Source organism: Oryzias latipes, chromosome 24, assembly GCF_053564925.1.
Source record: "Oryzias latipes strain Hd-rR chromosome 24, Olatipes_Hd-rR_3.1".
Lineage (NCBI taxonomy): Eukaryota > Metazoa > Chordata > Actinopteri > Beloniformes > Adrianichthyidae > Oryzias > Oryzias latipes.
This window is the reverse complement of record NC_136260.1, coordinates 24,936,087-24,953,432: the sequence shown is the minus strand read 5'-3', so window position 1 is coordinate 24,953,432 and position 17,346 is coordinate 24,936,087. Positions and strand designations below refer to the sequence as shown.

The window sequence follows — 17,346 nt, the reverse complement described above, 5'->3', positions numbered from 1 at the left end:
TTGAACCTGTTACTTTTCCTCTTTTTCGTTTTTTATTCTTTCCTTTTCTATACATTTCCTTACATTTACTTTCGGAGTTTGGATAGGTTGTTAGAAAGGAAGAATAATTAACATTAAAAGTTGGTTCTGAAAAGCTTCCTGCTGTATTTTTTAGCAGCTTTCTGGTTTGGGGGATTATTTGGAGTTGTTGCTATGGCGGCATGCACAGACTCAGCGCCACAATGCTCCTCACGAACGCTGCTTTCTTTTCTTTTTTTTCTTTGTGTGTATGTTTGGTCTGGTGTTCTACTCTTTGGAACCAAGGGATGTTGGGCACAGTACAGATACAGTTGTCAGGATCTTCTGAGCTTGGGTTTATGCTGTGAAAGGATTATTACATCAGACTTCCACCGCTCTCACGATGTTCCAGAGGGCATAGTGAGACCCCAGGGGTCTCTGTGGATGGTTCTCCCCACCGGCAAGCCCAAGAGGAAGCGTAAACAAAGGAAGCAAAAACGGGGCTGCAGGGGTGGCTCGCTAGCACGGCTGAAGAGACAACCATTCAAGCCGCCAATTCCCAGCCTTTTCCTCTCCAACACCAGATCCATTTTGAACAAAATGAATGAACTGAGGCTGAACAATGCAACCAACAAGTGTTTCTGCGGCTGCTGCGTCGTATTAATCACAGAGACTTGGCTGAATCCTTCCATACTGGACACGGCTATCGAGCTAGCAGGCCGCACGGCCTACCGCCACGACAGGAACGGTGACTCCGGTAAGAGCAGAGGAGGGGGGCTATGCGTCTACATCAACGACAACTGGTGCAGAAATGCAACGACTGTAGACAGCTACTATTCCCAAGATGTGGAATATCTGACTGTTAAATGCAGACCCTTCTACATTCATCATGAGTTCACCGTCGTCATGGTAACGGCCATATACATACCACCCGGTGCTAATGCTAGCGTAGCCATGGAGGTGCTGCACAATACAATAAGCACCCAGCAGAACTCTCATCCTGACGCAGTGTGTATCATAGCTGGGGACTTCAATCATGCTGGTTTAGGGTCAGTAATCCCCAAATTTGATCAGGACATTAAATGCGCAGCAAGGGGTGCAAACACACTGGACCACGTCTACAGTAAAATCCAAAAAGGCTACAGAGCAACCCCTCTACCACATCTGGGGTTGTCTGATCAAATGTCCTTGCTGATTCCAGCATACACCCCCATCAGGAGGAGAGCCCCTCCAGTGACAAAGACTGTAATTACATGGCCAGAGGGCGCTTCACAACAGCTGCAGGACTGCTGTGAGGACACAGACTGTAATGTGTTCGCACACCAGGACCTTAAGGAAGGCATCAGAGAGGCCAAGGCAGCTTACAAGAGGAGGACTGAGGACCACTTCAGAGACAACAACACACGACAGGTGTGACAGGGGGTCCACAGCACTTAACCAACCACAAGTCCTGCAACACCATGACGACTGTGGGCGACGTTGTGCTCGCAGAGGAGTTAAACCATTTCTTTGCACGCTTTGAGGTGGAAAGACCTGGGACAGCTGGAGCGCATACTTCAGACTGCAGCAGACGCTGCCACCAGATCTTAGAAAGGCACTACGAGCCCATATCTAATTCTGATATCACATCAGCTCTATCTTCTCTGCAGTCTGGCTAATCTCCAGGCCCTGATGGGTTTCCAACAGAATTTTTTGCAAAGTTGTCATCCTTACTTTCCCCACAGTTGTGTCTTGTGTTGTCTGACTCTTTCAGGTCAGGGTCTCTCCCCAAATCGTTTACTGAGGCCTGCATCACCCTCATTGCTAAAAAAGGTAGAGACCCAGCTGACTGTGCCTCATACAGACCAATCTCCCTCTTGAACACAGACAAAAAGATCTTGGCTAAAGTGCTGGATCATCGCTTAGAGAATATCCTCCCTATAATCATCTCAAAGGATCAAACAGGTTTCATTGCAACACCATGACGACTGTGGGCGACGTTGTGCTCGCAGAGGAGTTAAACAGGCATCCATATTTTAATAAACGCCGGCTACTTGAAATAATCTACACCTCTCCTGGGGGTCCCTGAGTGTTGTATCTCTTGATGCCGAAAAAGCTTTTGACAGAATATAATTTAACTTCCTTTTTGCAGTGCTTGACAGGTATGGCTTTGGTTCCAATTTCTCTGCATGGATTCAAGTATTATACTCATGTCCCACTGCTTCAACTCGCACAAACTCCCAACAGTCAAAACCCTTTAATTTACACAGAGGAACTCGCCAGGGGTTTCCCTCTTAGCCCTCTACTCTTTGACTTGGCTATTGAGCAGCCCTCCGAGGCTGTAGGGACATAAGTGGTATTCAGAGGAACTCCATAGAACATAAAGTATCACTGTATGCTGACGACCTTCTGCTTTTTATTTCAAACCCAGGGACCTCACTGACTTCGGCCCTGTTGACGCTCAGTCAGTTTGGGAAGCTGTCTGGCTACAAACTGAACCTCAGCAAAAGTTAGCTCTTTCCCATCAATAGTTAAGCGTCCGCTCTGGACTATTCAAACCTACCTTTTAGAATTGAAAAACACAAATTCTCATATTTGGGAATATCGATCACAAAAAAACAAAGATTATTCAGAGAAAACCTCATGACCTTACTGAACCAAACAAAAAAAACACTGACACAGTGGTCACCTTTGTCTATGTCGCTGGTGGGCCGGATCAGTTATAAAGATGAATATCTTGCCCAAATTTTTATGCTGATTTTAGTCCTTGCCAGTTTTTATTCCCGGTTCCTTTTTTTAACCAGCTCGACTCAATCCTCTCCTCGTCCTCGTCTTAGTAAAGTTCACCTGCAGAGAACCGAGTCCACCAATGGGTTTGCCCTTCCAAATTTTCGACTGTATTATTGGGCTGCAAATTTGCACTGTATGGCATTCTGGTCATTTTATGCTGACTGATCTGACACCCTCGACTGGGTGGAGTTGGAACTACACTTGAGTGGAAACACCTCTCTTCCTGCATTGCTGGGTTCTTCTCTCACTCTCCCCTCCATTACATATATTTGCAACCCAGTGCTTAAACACTCTTTAAGGATTTGGGTTCAGTTTAGGAATCATTATGGTCTCTGTGATTTCTCACTCTTGAGCCCTATTGCTTTGAATCACCTTTTCATACCCTCCCTTCACGATATGGGTTTTTGGGAGTGGCACAAGAAGGGCATTAGAATGTAACCCGGAAAGTAAGTTGGGGACAGCTGGTAGATGGATTAGCTGCAGATTTGGACTTTTTGTCAGTTTAAAGGTGTTTAGACAGAGTTCTGACCAGAAGCTTTCATCTGTGCTGATGCTCAAATCTGCATCCCATTTTTTTGTTGGAAGGGCAATATTGTTATCTAAATTACATAAAAGTTTGTATATTTTGGACAGAGTCCTATTCATTGAAAAATTAATCAGAGTGGTAACTACATCTGGTAGCTTTAAATCGTCGTCTTTAAATTTATACTTTTTAGTAATACTTGATTTAAGTTGCTGATATTCCAAGAAGTTATTTATTCCATGTTTGTCTTGAAGTTCCTGAGGAGTTATGAATCTTTTATCAATAATTAGGTGCTCTAGTTGTTTTATGCCCCCTGCTTGCCAAGCTGGGAAGTGAATCATTTTTTTGTTAATAAGGATGTCCGGGTTGTTCCAGATGGGTGTCATTTTGCACGGTTGAATTGATGATTTTGATATTTTGAGAAATTCCCACCAGGCTGTTAAAGTGGCATTTATATTAATGCTTTTGAAACAATCCTGTTTTTTAACTGTTTGGCTAATAAATGGTAGCTGTGACAGGTTGATCTTTCCACATAACGCCTGTTCCAAGTCTAACCATGAGTTGGTTTCTGGATTATTTTTTAACCATTTTAATTTTTTTTTTTTTTTTTTTTTTTTCTAACTCGTCCTGTCCAACAGCTGGGCAGACAGACGAGAGCTGAGGGCCTCTTGTGTTGGACATATTTTGCTTTAACAAGAGGGGTTATTAATCTTCTGACAAACCAAAGGTATGTCTGAATAAACCCCTTTTGTAATTGAGGCCAAACTTTATTAATTTCAATCATGTCTGAAAATCTTTGGTGTTGGACCGGACGGAAAAGGAAAGAGGGGAAGAAGAGAGAGGGACGCTAGAGAGAGGGGGGGGTAGGGGGTGATAATAGGAGGGGAAGGGGGATAAGACCATGAAGCAGCATACAGCAACAAGTTTACTGGTTGTTAATCATTATGGTAAGGTTCAAATGCAGTACAAAAAGGGCGGGGCCTGTCCACACACACACTCAAATGTTATAAACACACCTGCTAGCTGCAAAAATGTCCACCTGTCGACATGTACACAAAACAGATAGTGTTCACACGCATACTTATGCCTGATAACCAACTAGTGTGAAATATTTCAGTCATTCAGTCATGCAAGCTATTAGTGCAAAGGTGAGCTAACACCAGTGCTCAGGTGAGGTTTTATGTTCTTCTAAAATGGATGGTGGAACGTGAAAAGAAGGAGGGAGAGTGCCCAGCCAACCCCACCCCAAGACCCCCACCGCAGCAGCAGCGGCAGCCGGAATCCCCCCAACGCCACACGGGAACCGGCAGGGAACAACCGCCGCCCGGGCGACCAAGCCCGCCACCCAGGCCAGGGCCAGCAGGGCCGCCGCAAGGCCCCCAGAGCCAGAGGCCAGGGAAGCACGGAGGGAAAGAGAGCGCCGCCCCAGCCCAACCAGGAGAGCAGCCCCCCCGCCGCGCCGGGAGAACCCAACGCAGAGCCCCACCGGAGAAGGACGCCCACAGCCCCAAACGAGCACCCCACCACCACCCAGGAGTTCCGGGCATCCCCCCGCCCCGACCCCAGGTACGAGCCAGGACCCCCCAAGGGAGACCCGCTCCGCACTCCAGGCAACCATCCGCCCGGCCCACGGTTGGTCCAGGGAGGAGCGAGGCAGGGGGCCCGCCGCCCCGGCCCAGGAGGGGGGAACCCCGGGGAAAAAAAGAGGGCCCACAAGGGGTGTTATAAATATGGCCCGACCAGGCTCGGCCACAGTTGGAAATTTGGCGGGGCCCAGCACTCAGGAGCAAGGACCAGAACCCACCCCCCAGGAACCAGACACCCCCGGCTCAGATGTAATGTGAACTCCCCCACCGCGCGGAGAGAGCACCGCCGGGCCCAGGAAGCCGGCACCCCGGGGACACGGCCGCCGTTGCAAAGGGGGGCCCGCACCCCCCACCAGGGAAGAGGCAGGGGACAGATGGACCCAGGTCCCACCTTCCTTGCAAATTGTGTGTGCGTGTATGTGTGTTTGAGATGGTGTGTGTGTGCATGTGTGTGTGTTTATGTTGGGATGTATATATTGAGGGGGGAGGGGTGTGTGTACTAAGGGGGGTGCAGTTAAAATTGCATTTTTTAACCATTTTAAGATGTATTGCAATATATTTGCAAGAAAGTATTTGTGGAATTTAGATAATTCTAATCCTCCACAGCTTTTTGCAGATTTTAAAGTTTTTAGACTAATTCTTGCAGGTTTGTTGTTCCATAGAAAGCTTGATATGGATGAGTCTAATGTTTTGAACCATTTTAATGGCGATTGTAGTAGGTTTAGGGGATGTCATCTGGACTTGGTTTTTAAAGTTGGAAGACGTTTCACCTCTTATCCAAGAGGCTTTGTCAATTCTGAAATAGCTGGTCTAAGAGCTGGTATATATGCGCTCATTGGGGGAGGAGTTAGACCTGAAACTGGAGGTGTTGTCCACTTAGCCTATGTGGTTTCGGGTCGTTAATAGTCCTTTGTCCTCAGCTGGGGGTTGGGGAGTCAGTGACTCCCTCTCCAAAATGGTCGTCTCTTTCAGCGGTTAACGACTCAGGTGGAACTGGTTTGGTTTGTTTAGGTTTCAAAACACTGCCGTAGATGGATGGAAGAATAAACCTGAGACCACCATTCTTATTAAGAGAAGGTTTATCCTTCTTGACAAAGATGGCTTCTTTCACTCCTCGCTCAAACTATCCTTTCTCTCTGGCTAGAATTCGGACTTCACTGTCCTCGAAAGAGTGGTTTGTGGCCTTTAGGTGGAGATGTACTGCAGACTCAGGTCCACTTGGGTTGGCCCTGCGATGTTGGTAAAGCCGCTTGTGTAGCGGTTGTTTGGTTTCTCCTATATACTGTTCATTGCAGTTCTCTTTGCAGTGGATAGCGTACACAACATTACTCTGTTTGTAGCTGGGAATTTTGTCCTTTGGATGAACCAGTTTCTGTCTGAGGGTATTGACTGGTTTGAGATGAACTGGGATGTTATGTTGTTTGAAAATCCTTTTAAGTTTTTCAGACAGGCCTGAGATATATGGAATTGAAATACTGTTCCGTTTCGGCTTTTGTTCCTTTTTGTCTTGTTTTCCTGTATGTTGGGATCTGGTGAATGCCCACTTGGGATATCCACAGGTTCGGAGGGCTTGGTGGATATGTTGCTCTTCCTTCTTCTTTCCGTCAGAGCTTGTGGGGACCTCCTGGGCTCTGTGTTGTAATGTCCTGATGACGCCTAGTTTGTGCTGTAAAGGGTGGTTTGAGTCAAATAACAGGTACTGATCTGTGTGAGTAGGCTTTCTGTACACTTCAACCTGGAGCTGTCTGTCCTCTCCAATGATCACAGCACAGTCTAGAAAGGCTAGGGTGTTGTCCTTTGTGTCTTCCCTGGTGAACTTGATGATCTTGTCTACTGCGTTGATATGATCTGTGAAAGTCTCCACTTCCTGGCTTTTGATCTTGACCCAAGTGTCGTCCACATATCTGAACCAGTGGCTTGGAGTTGTACCTGGGAAGGAGTCCAGGGCTCTTCTCTCAACTTCTTCCATGTACAAGTTGGCCACAATGGGTGAGATTGGAGAGCCCATAGCACAGCCGTGTCTCTGCCTGTAGAAGTTTCCCCTGAATTGGAAATATGTGGAGTTGAGGCACACTTCCAGCAGTTCGCAGATGTGGTCTGGTGTCAGATTTGTTCTGTCTTGTAGCTGAGAATCCTGTAGTAATCTCTTCCTCACTGAAATTACTGCCTCTGTGGTGGGAATGCAGGTGAAGAGGGAAGTTACGTCGTAAGACACCATCGTGTGGTCCACTGTGGTCCTTCTCCAGGGCTGTCAAGGCCTTTCTTTCATCTGAGGAAAGATTGGAAGGTGGTGGTTTGGCGCTGGACAGTGCCGCCGAAATTTTGAGTCGTAATTCTTCTTTTGAAGAATTACGACTCAAAATTTCGGCGGCGAAGAAGGACGGAGAAGGACCACAGTATCAACATTTTACCAGCGGATAAAGGGAGATGCACTGTGATCCTGAATGCGGCGGACTATGAAGCCAAAGTTACCAACCTACTCAGCGACACCACCACATATGAAGAACTTAAAAGAGACCCAACCAGCGGCTACAAGAAAAAGGTTATAGACTGCCTACAAAGACTGGAGAGAGATCAAGTCATCGACAAGCCTCTTTATTACAGACTGTACCCGGGTAATACCACTCCATGCATTTATGGCCTCCCAAAAATCCACAAGGAAGGAATACCACTGAGACCCATTGTCAGCAGCATTGACTCAATAACTTACAACATGGCTAAACACCTGGCTACTATTTTGGCCCCTCTAGTTGGCAACACAGAGCATCATGTTAAGAATTCACAAGATTTTGCAAACAAAGTCAAACATCTTCAGCTGGATTCTGACGAGACGATGGTGTCTTACGACGTAACTTCCCTCTCAACTGTGGGGAAAGTCCAGATGACATCCCCTAAACCTACTACAATGGAACCAACCTGGATGAATGAGAGTCTTCATAGACATTTTAATGGCGGTTGTGTGGGAATCATTGACAAGAGATAATTAACCTTGGGTAAGATTTTCATTTTAACCGTGGCTACCTTGCCCATAAGGGACAGAGGCAGGTTGGTCCAGCGTGTTAGATCGTCGTGTATGCTTTTCAGTAATGGGGTGTGGTTTAGCTGCACCAGTTCTGATAGTTTGGGGGAAAAGTAGATACCCAGATATTTGATATTTCCTGTTTTAACTGGAATTGTGAGTCTTTGTTCCATATTCCTGTTGAGTGGTAATAAAACAGACTTATTCCAATTAATGGAATAGTCTGATATGGAGGAGAACCCCCTTCCTCATATAACCTCATATTAGGGTGAGGGGGTGGGGGGTCTAGCCTGCGATGCGCCTTGGGGGGGGGGGCTACTTGGCAGTGGCTAACACGCTGGCCTCATTTGAGCAGCTAAGCAGAACATTTGGTCTTGTACCTGCAAATTAGACAGCATTTTCTCTCTCTCAGGCCTGGCATCGCCACTGTCCCAGACGAAACAGTTGTTGAGACCGTCCTTTCGTTGAACCCGTCCCACAAGAGACTTATTTCGGTACAACCGTCTGGCAAACCTAAAAACTCACTGTGTGGCCCAGCTTAGAACAGCGTGGGAGGGGGATCTGAAGATGTCCGAATCTCCATAAACCTGGAATTGAATACTAAGACAAGTGAACTCTTGATCTCTCTGTGGTCGCCACTGTCTAATCCAATTTAAAGTTGTACACAAGACACATCTCTAAGTCTAAACTATCTCACATCTACCCAAATATCAGTCCCTACTGTGATAAATGCAAAACTGGGGTAGCCACACTTATTCACATGTACTGGTCTTGTCCATCTCTCAGCGGGTTCTGGATAGAGGTGTTTCAAACTTTATCCTGGATACTCAAAGTTTCGCTGCAGCCAAACCCTCTGACTGCTCTGTTTGGGATCACTGGAGGGGGGGGGGTTACTAACCCGAGGAAACGACAAACTCTGTCTTTTGCCTCCCTCTTGGCCAGACGTGCAGTCCTGGTTAGGTGGAGGGATGCTGCACCCCCGACTCACAAGCAATGGTTGGCGGATCCCATGTCTAGTTTGCAACTCGAGAAGATTAGGGTCTCACTCAATCATAAGAGCAGGAACTTTCTGGAGACATTTCAGCAGATATGGGAACGAGGCAACCAGGGTGCATTACCGTGTTGAACATAGACCAGCTTCAAACCCATCTTGCGGTGCCAGTGTGCTGGTACTCAGCCAAAGAGAGCGGGCAGTGACAGAATGGGGGGGGGGGGGTAGGGTTGTTTCATGTTTGTGTGTTTTTTCTTTTGGTGCTGTTTGCTGTATTTTAAAGTTTTAATTTTTTTATTCCTATTTTTATTATTTTTATTTCCGTCAAGTGCCAGTTTGACTTTGCGCTATGTATGTGTTTATCCCCAAGAAAAGCCAAATAAAAAGATTTTGAACTTAAAAGGGGTTTATACAAATACACACCTTGTGTGTCAGAAAAATGATAACTTCCCCACAACAGTGACATCTAGTGAGCAAGAAAAACAATGCACAGGTAAAAAGAGTAATGCAGGTAACTAGTGCAGAACATTATTACGCGTCATTACATCTAACACCAAGTTATAGTGTGTCTTTAACATCAAAGGAACATTAAATATAGATTATTTTAGCAATGTAGGTGCCGTTAACGAGTGGCAGGACCTGATAATGAGGTAACACTGCTAGCTTCCTCACACTTATAGCAGGCAAGTATAATAAATAGATTCAAGAACTAACGTTTGGTCAGTTACTAATACTCAGGTTACAGCAACTGGAATGCACAGAAGCAACTAGGATCTCTCTAGGCCGCTGCGTCAAGCACACATGGAAACAGGAACTGCCTCCACAAACCACAGAAGAAGAACTTCCACATCCTGTGACATCATTTCCAGTGGGCTGAGCCTTTATAACAGAAGCACTGAAAAGGTCACATGTCCAAAGTTGAGTCCCCGATGCGGCAACTTTGCCAGAGTTCAGATTTATAGAACTCTGGCCTGCCGCGGCAAGCCGCCCATATTGCGCCATGCCGCTTGAATCGCGCTGCTGGACCTCAGATCGCGTCTGTATCTAATTCAATTTAATTCAATTTTATTTGTATAGCCCAAAATCATAACAACAGTCGTCTCGATGGGCTTCGAAGTAAAACATGAACTCAAAAGGATCATGAATACAAAGAGTTCAATAGGAAAATACTAAAATGAACTAACAAACTGACTATGCTATACTGGCATCCCTGCCCTTAGACCCCCCTTCGCGGTAAGGAAAAACTCCCAAAAAACGGATTCCGGAAAAAACGAAGAAACCTTCAGGGCTGCCCACATGAAGGAGGGATCCTCCCCCAGGACGGACAGGCGATTTACCAGAACTCTTAGAGAAGAATTAACTTATCTAAATCTACAACTACATATATAAAAGTCCAGCAGACGAGCTTCATCCAGCCGTGGTTGTGGGGACAGTCAAAGGCGCGAGTCGAGCCGGAGACAGGATCCACAGCCAGGTGTAGGAGCAGGAGCAAAGGCGAGGTAGAAGGTCAGGAACAGGAGCACAGATGAACCAACTGGAGTCTGGAAGCACTTCCACTCCCCAGGAGGGGAGAGGAAAAGAGGGACAATACATGAATCACTGCACCAAACAGAGGCATGGAGAACTAAATGATGAATAATGATCAAGAATAGAGGAGAGGAAGGGTAGAAGTAAAAAAGGAAAGAGGACAGAACCCCAGAGCACCATAGTTACCCCAGCTTCAACTTCTAGCAGCCTTTTAAAACAAATAGTTATTGTTATTAAGTTTAATTTAAACACATTAACATTAAGTTGAATAATCTCTGAATACTAACTAGTCTGACAATAATCCTGTCCACAGAGGAATGTTTTCAGTCTAACTTTGAATGTAGAAACTGAGTCGGCCTCTCTTCCATGAGCTGGGAGTTTATTCCATAAGACAGGGGCTTGGTGGCTAAACGCTCTACCTCCAACCGTACTTTTACTAATTCTAGGAACCACAAGCAGTCCTGCATTTAGTGAGTGAAGTGTTCTGATTGGATGGTAAGGGACTATGAGGTCCTTAATATAGGACGGGGCCAGTCCATGTAAGGCCTTATAGGTTAACAGGAGGATCTTGAACTTAATTCTAGAATCAACTGGGATCCAGTGAAGTGAAACCAACACAGGAGTGATGTGATCTCTTCTGCTAGTTCCAGCTAACAATCTAGCTGCTGCGTTCTGAACAAGCTGGAGACTTCTTAAGGAACTCTTAGGACACGCTGCTAACAAGGAGTTACAGTAATCCAGCCTCGACGTAACAAATGCATGGATGAGTTTTTCAGCATCACTCTTAGAAAGTAGATTTCTGATCTTAGCAATATTCCGCAGGTGAAAAAAGGCAGTTCTACACGCCTGAGATATGTGAGCCTTAAATGATAAATCCTGGTCAAATAAAACCCCAAGGTTTCTAACTGTGGAATTGGGGGCTATACTTATACCATCCAGGGAGACTATCTGAGCAGACAGAGCATCTCTGAGGTTTTTAGGACCAAGTATAATGACCTCAGTTTTTTCTGGGTTCAAGAGGAGGTAATTAATTGTCATCCAGGTCTTGATGTCTCTGATGCAGGCGTTCAGTTTCTCTATCTGGTCATTCTGGTCAGGCTTCATGGATAAATACAACTGCGTATCGTCGGCATAACAATGAAAATGAATGCTGTGTTTCCTGATTATGTTTCCTAGTGGTAGCATATAAAGCATAAACCGGATGGGTCCTAAGACTGAGCCCTGTGGGACTCCATAGTTGACTCGAGTGCACTGAGAGGAATGTCCATTTACATTAACGAACTGATACGTATCGGACAGATAGGATTTAAACCACTGGAGACCAGATCCTCTGATCCCTATGTCCTGCTCTAATCTATGGAGTAAAATACCGTGGTCGATAGTGTCAAAGGCTGCACTGAGGTCTAACAGGACCAGAATAGAAAGTAGTCCCTTTTCTGAGGCCAATAACAAGTCATTGGAGACTCTAACTAGTGCAGTTTCCGTACTGTGGTGGGGTCTAAACCCCGACTGAAAGTCTTCAAAGTGGCTGTTGTCCTGTAGGTGGCAGTAAAGCTGCTTAACAGGAACATGTGGTTCTACTGAGCTCTGACTGCGAGTTAATTTAGCAATAGTGCTAAAAAGAAATCTTGGATTGTTTCCATTCTCTGATATTAAGGTTGAATAGTACTGGCTTCTAGCTCTACGCAGAGCTTTTTTATAATTTAATAGGCTATGTTTCCAGATATCCAGAGACTGCTCTGAACCGGAGCGGCGCCATTCTCTTTCCAACTTACAGGTTTCTTGTTTAAGAGAACGAGTTTCAGCGTTAAACCACGGTGCTACTCGGTTTTGTCTGACGAACTTAGGTTTCAAGGGGGCAACAACATCGAGTGTACTCCTGAGGGCGTAAGGCATCATTAACAAAGTGGTCATTTATACTAGGACTGATACTATGGGAGCTGGACTCAGAGTATTTTCTCAGAATATCACTAAGTACTGGCTGAACTGTGTGTTTAAACTCAGACACAGAACGGTCAGTTAAGGTTCTTCTAAGCTGTTTCTTATTCACTGGTGCAGAAGGATGTTCCAGTGTAAGCTGGAAGGTAATCATAAAGTGATCAGAAATGATGGGGTTAAGAGGAAGGACACTCAGCTGGCTGATCTCTATCCCATGGGTTAGAACAAGGTCCAGGGTGTGCTTATGACAGTGAGTGGGTTCATTCACACTTTGGGTGAAACCAACATCATCTAATAAAGCTGCAAAAGCCTTTCCTAGAAAGTCACTGGGGTCATCAACATAAATATTAAAATCCCCTATTACCTCTGACTGGCCACCTCTGCCGCACGAATCAGGAATGCAGCTTAAGAGGTTTAGACTGGTACAAAGCATGTTTTTTGTGTTAATGCTCCTGTACATGGTCCCTGTCAAATAAACTAAGATGAAAAAAAAGAAAAGATGAATGAGATCCTTTACTGACGTGAGGTTTCAGGTTCCAAATTAACAGCTGGGAGTTATTTAGCATGTCAATCAAAACCGTTCAAAATACCCAATAAAACAAAAAGTTGTGAAGAAATTCACAGAAAAAAACATTATTTTCATACATTAAATGTAATTTGAATTCTTGACTCATTGCCGTAAACTTAGTGGCACACAAGAACATGCGTGTAGTGATTACATGGACCACACTTTTCATGTTAAGGTTTTGTTTTCAATGAGCAAAACAGTAGCAGGTCATAGTAACAATGTTTGAGGTGAAAACTGTGTTTCAGGATTTACAGGAGAGAGGGGGATGCGAGGACCTCCGGGAACAAAGGGATCTGTTGGCCATGAGGGAGAGAAGGGAAAGAAAGGAGACGTTGGACCTGTAGGGCTTAAAGGTGGGTCCGTTTTGATGTTCTTCGTCCAACAGTAGCTCTGTTTCAAACCTGCAGGTTCTGTGCTCTTGGTGGAAAAATACTACTGGGAGAAAAATAGGAACAAGCAGCCAATAAAAAGAGGCATAAATCCATCAGATGAAGTTTTTGAACCTTTTCGTCTTTGTCTTTAGGCTGCTTCCTTTAGGGGGCGCCACCGCAAATCAGCTACCTCCATCTATGCAGTCCATGCTTTCACCGGGACTTCCCGCGGGTCGGGCGGGTGTCAGCCTGGAGCATGGGGGCGGGCTCCCTTGAGGAGCCCTGGTTTGTGCGTGGGTTGGGGTGGGGGATGCTCAGAACTCTCGGGTGATGGTGGGCTGCTTGTCTGGGGGGCAGATATACACCACGCGTTTCCTACTCCCCTTTTGTAACCGTGAACTATGTCCAACACAAGACGTCTTCAGCTGTGATCCTTTTGCTCAGCTGCTGAACGGGACAAGTAAAAAAAAGTTGCAGAGGTTGGAGACAGATTCCTGTTTTCTCTGGATCCCAGCGGGTCAGGAAACTCGGAGACAAAGTGATGAGAAACAAAAACAGAACCTGACTTCATGTTAGGAGCAGAGTTTAAGTTCTCTTTTGCTCCTCATGTTTTGTGCATTTTTAGTTCTACTTTGATGTGGAAACCAGTTTAATGAGAGACCATCATTTTCAGGTGACCAAGGACAGCGAGGCTCAAAGGGAGAGAAAGGTGAAAGAGGGGAGCGAGGAGAGAAAACAGGTAAGAGGAAAACCTTTTCATTTTTTTTAGAAAAAACTGTCGGACAATAGAGTTGGACTTTATAAAGTAAACCTTCCCATTGTGGATGACAGATGGACACATGCTGACACTGCATTTTCTGCTGCTGTGAAGGAAACTGCTTCAAGGCTTTACCTGGGCAGCGCTCATTTGTTCTGGTTCCAGCTCTGTGCCCAGATGCATTCTGGGTTAATGAGTACATGGTTTCAGTGTGCCAGACACGACAGTGTCTACAATTATTGGACGGCAGCAGCTACATAGTTTCTGAAAGCCCTGGGATTAAAAGCAGATCCACGGAGCTCTCATTAACACTAGCACATGTGCACACGCACACAGGATTGCTTACAGCTCTGTTTTTCTGTTAGTCAACTTAAAAGTCCAGTTTTGGTTTTGAGTGGTGAAAAAAGATGACTCTTTTTCTTATTGATAAGAGGAGAACTCTGTCATCATGGATCTGTTTGTAGTTGTTCTTCCTTAATGGCAGAAACTGAAGCTTTCTTTTCATAAAAGTATAATATAATCTGTTGGTTGGTATTCTACAGGTCAAATAATCTGGTTTTAGTGGAATAATTGGAACTGACCTGGATCAAAACTGTATGTAAAATGAAGAAAACTGTTCAACGTTTTCGATTGTTTAGTGCTTTGAGACGACTGGATGTGATGACATTGTTTGTGTGCACATACGCATTCTATAGTATTTCTCTTCATGTTTGCACAGCAGAGGAGACCCTGGTCCGGCTGGTGAATGGGTCCGGCCCTCACGAAGGCCGTGTGGAGGTTTTCCATGAGCGCCGCTGGGGGACGGTGTGTGACGATGCCTGGGACAAGAAGGATGGAGATGTGGTCTGCAGAATGCTGGGCTACAGAGAAGCGGTGGGAGTCCATGTGACGGGACGCTTCGGACGAGGTACTAACATGAGAACAGGCCCAGACGGAACAAAACTATTCATCCAAATAGTTCTGTTTCCTTTTCCTCTGTCCTGTTACTCTGGTCTGGTGTTCTCAGGCAGATGGAGGTTTAGATCATGTAAATGATGCAGCGTAACCTATCCTCCTTTAGGACTTCTAGACAAGCAGTGTTTCTTCTCCTTTGTCTTGGGATGCAAGACATTCTTTTTATTCTTTTTGCATCATAGTCTTCTTTTCTTCTTTACATGAAGGTCTGAAACAGAAGCAGACTTCCAGTTCTTCAGGTGAATTTCAGGTGCTGCAGCATCTCTGTCAGAAGAACCGTCACACTCAGGGTCTAAACTTGGTTGATGAAATAGATCGGAATCGTTCCAAACTTAATAAATCGATAATTTGCCCATAAAAGTAGAGTTTGATCTTTTATGCCTTTCCTTTCCTTTCTAACACAAAACTGCAGGAAAGTGCAAGTCTGCTGGCATGATGCTAACATATAATGGTATATTTGAATAAACCCCTTTTGTAATTCAGGCTACACTTTGTTTACATTGATTATATTTGTAACAGTTTCTTGTTGGACCATCCCCCCCAGGGATGGGGAAGGGGACAAAAGTTCAGAGGTCCCAACTTCCTTGTGTTTGTGTTTGTGTGTGCATTGTTCTGTTTTTGTGCTGCAGAACCCTATCTTGACCCGCAGCTGTCTGTACCCGTTTGCAGGATCCGGTCTGATCTGGATGGACGATGTGGCTTGCACAGGGGGTGAAGACACCATCCATCAGTGCAAGTTTCCCGGATGGGGCAAAACCAACTGTGGCCACGTAGAGGACGCTGGTGTGACCTGCGCTGTCGGACCCCCGCCGGACACCGAAGCTTTAATGTTTCCTGAGATGGAGATGACATAAGACGGTTGGAATCTTCTGGGAAGGAAGTTCCACTTGTTCTCCATGACATACTGGTTCTCTCTTTTCTCAACACCTCCAAGTGCCTTAAGAGCAAACTGGTTTTCTCACTTTCGACTGAATGCACCACCTCAGCTTCAGAAAAAGTACAAACAACGAGATACACAACAGCAGCAGGAACGACAACAGCAGAGACGGCAATAGAAGGAACTGGACAAACAACAGAAGAACTACGTTGCCATGGAAACAACATAAAAAACCACAGAACCAAATCAATGAAGAACAGGAAAAACTCCTGCAGTGGCAGAAAAAACAGCAGGACCCGTTTTAAGAAGCTGAAATCCTGACAGAGTTTTGACTGAAATGACAAATCCAGCTTACAATTTGATGAAGCTGAATAGAAGCCAGACTGGGTTGGTTGTCATGGTTACTCTGTGAATATTACCGGATTAGGAACAGATTTATATGAGTTAACTAAGCTAAGTTATATCTTTGCTATGAATGTCTTCTAACAACAATGTGTGCTATTTCTGTGTTTCTGGAAATGACTAAGAAAGATGGTTTTAAGTCAAACTAATCTATTTGAGAAAACAAAGTACAGGAAATGGTTTTGAATTGATTAACTCTCACGTTTTAGCTTTTATAAAGTCATAGTCTACATTAGTAAACTTACATGATGTTGATGATGCAGACTAACTATAATAAAAAATACCTAAAGAAAGAGTCAGTAGCAGACTTCAGTGACGCTGAAAGAGTTTGGGTCGCTGCAGCAAACACTGACATCTAGTGGACAGGAGACATGATTTCAACTTGAGAAAGAACCAGATTATTGTCACACCAGAGAATCAAATGGTCTGTTGGGATTGGGAACACTGCAACCTTCTCTTTGTTATATCTGAATTAAAATGCTGTATGAAAGTCACTGAAACGGTTTTTTCTTCCTTTGGTGGTCTGGATTTTAGGTGAATTTGGAAATCCATTTTTATGGATGATGCATCTGCAACTTGAGATCATGTCATTCCTGCGCTCAGACCCACTAGACAGTGCTCTGAACCTTTTTCCTTCAATGATTTGTGATCTTCACTGGTGTCCATGGATTACAGGAAATCTTTCCACCTTTATCCACCTTTGTCATGGTAGGGAGAACACGTCAATGGAAGGGAGGGGTCATCTAAGACAGCACAAGGGATAAATGACATCTTTCTTGAGGAAGACAATGATTACCATAGACCAGGGGTCGGGAACCTATGGCTCGCGATCCATATATGACTCTTTTGATGGTCACATGTGGCTCGCAGACAAATCTTTAATTATAGTTTTTTTTTTTTTCATTAGACCAGTCCTTCTCGGGCGCGATGCGATGCCAGAGGCGCGCAGTAGTAGCGGTGCTTGGAGAGAAAAATTCAGCGCCAGCGCTATCAGTTACTATTATCTATTATTTCAATTCAATTCACAGGTTTCCGGGTGCACCCGGAAACCTGTGAATTGCCGTGCC

At 45.0% G+C, this 17,346-nt stretch overlaps 1 protein-coding gene across 2 annotated transcripts in view; it reads left to right on the top strand.

Moving 5' to 3' along the window:
• scara5 (scavenger receptor class A, member 5 (putative)) overlaps positions 1 to 16,773 on the top strand; it is a 57,597-nt gene extending 40,824 nt beyond the window's left edge. Inside the window, exons 9-12 of one of the 2 annotated variants that reach the window (XM_023953075.2) lie at positions 13,164 to 13,271; positions 13,963 to 14,028; positions 14,768 to 14,953; positions 15,670 to 16,773. In XM_023953075.2, the coding sequence (XP_023808843.1) occupies positions 13,164 to 13,271; positions 13,963 to 14,028; positions 14,768 to 14,953; positions 15,670 to 15,854 (545 nt within the window). In that variant the 3' untranslated portion in view covers positions 15,855 to 16,773. Of the gene's footprint in view, positions 1 to 13,163; positions 13,272 to 13,962; positions 14,029 to 14,764; positions 14,954 to 15,669 lie in introns of both variants that reach the window. The other variant, XM_023953074.2, reaches the window with a different exon arrangement.
• Positions 16,774 to 17,346: the final 573 nt, after the last annotated feature.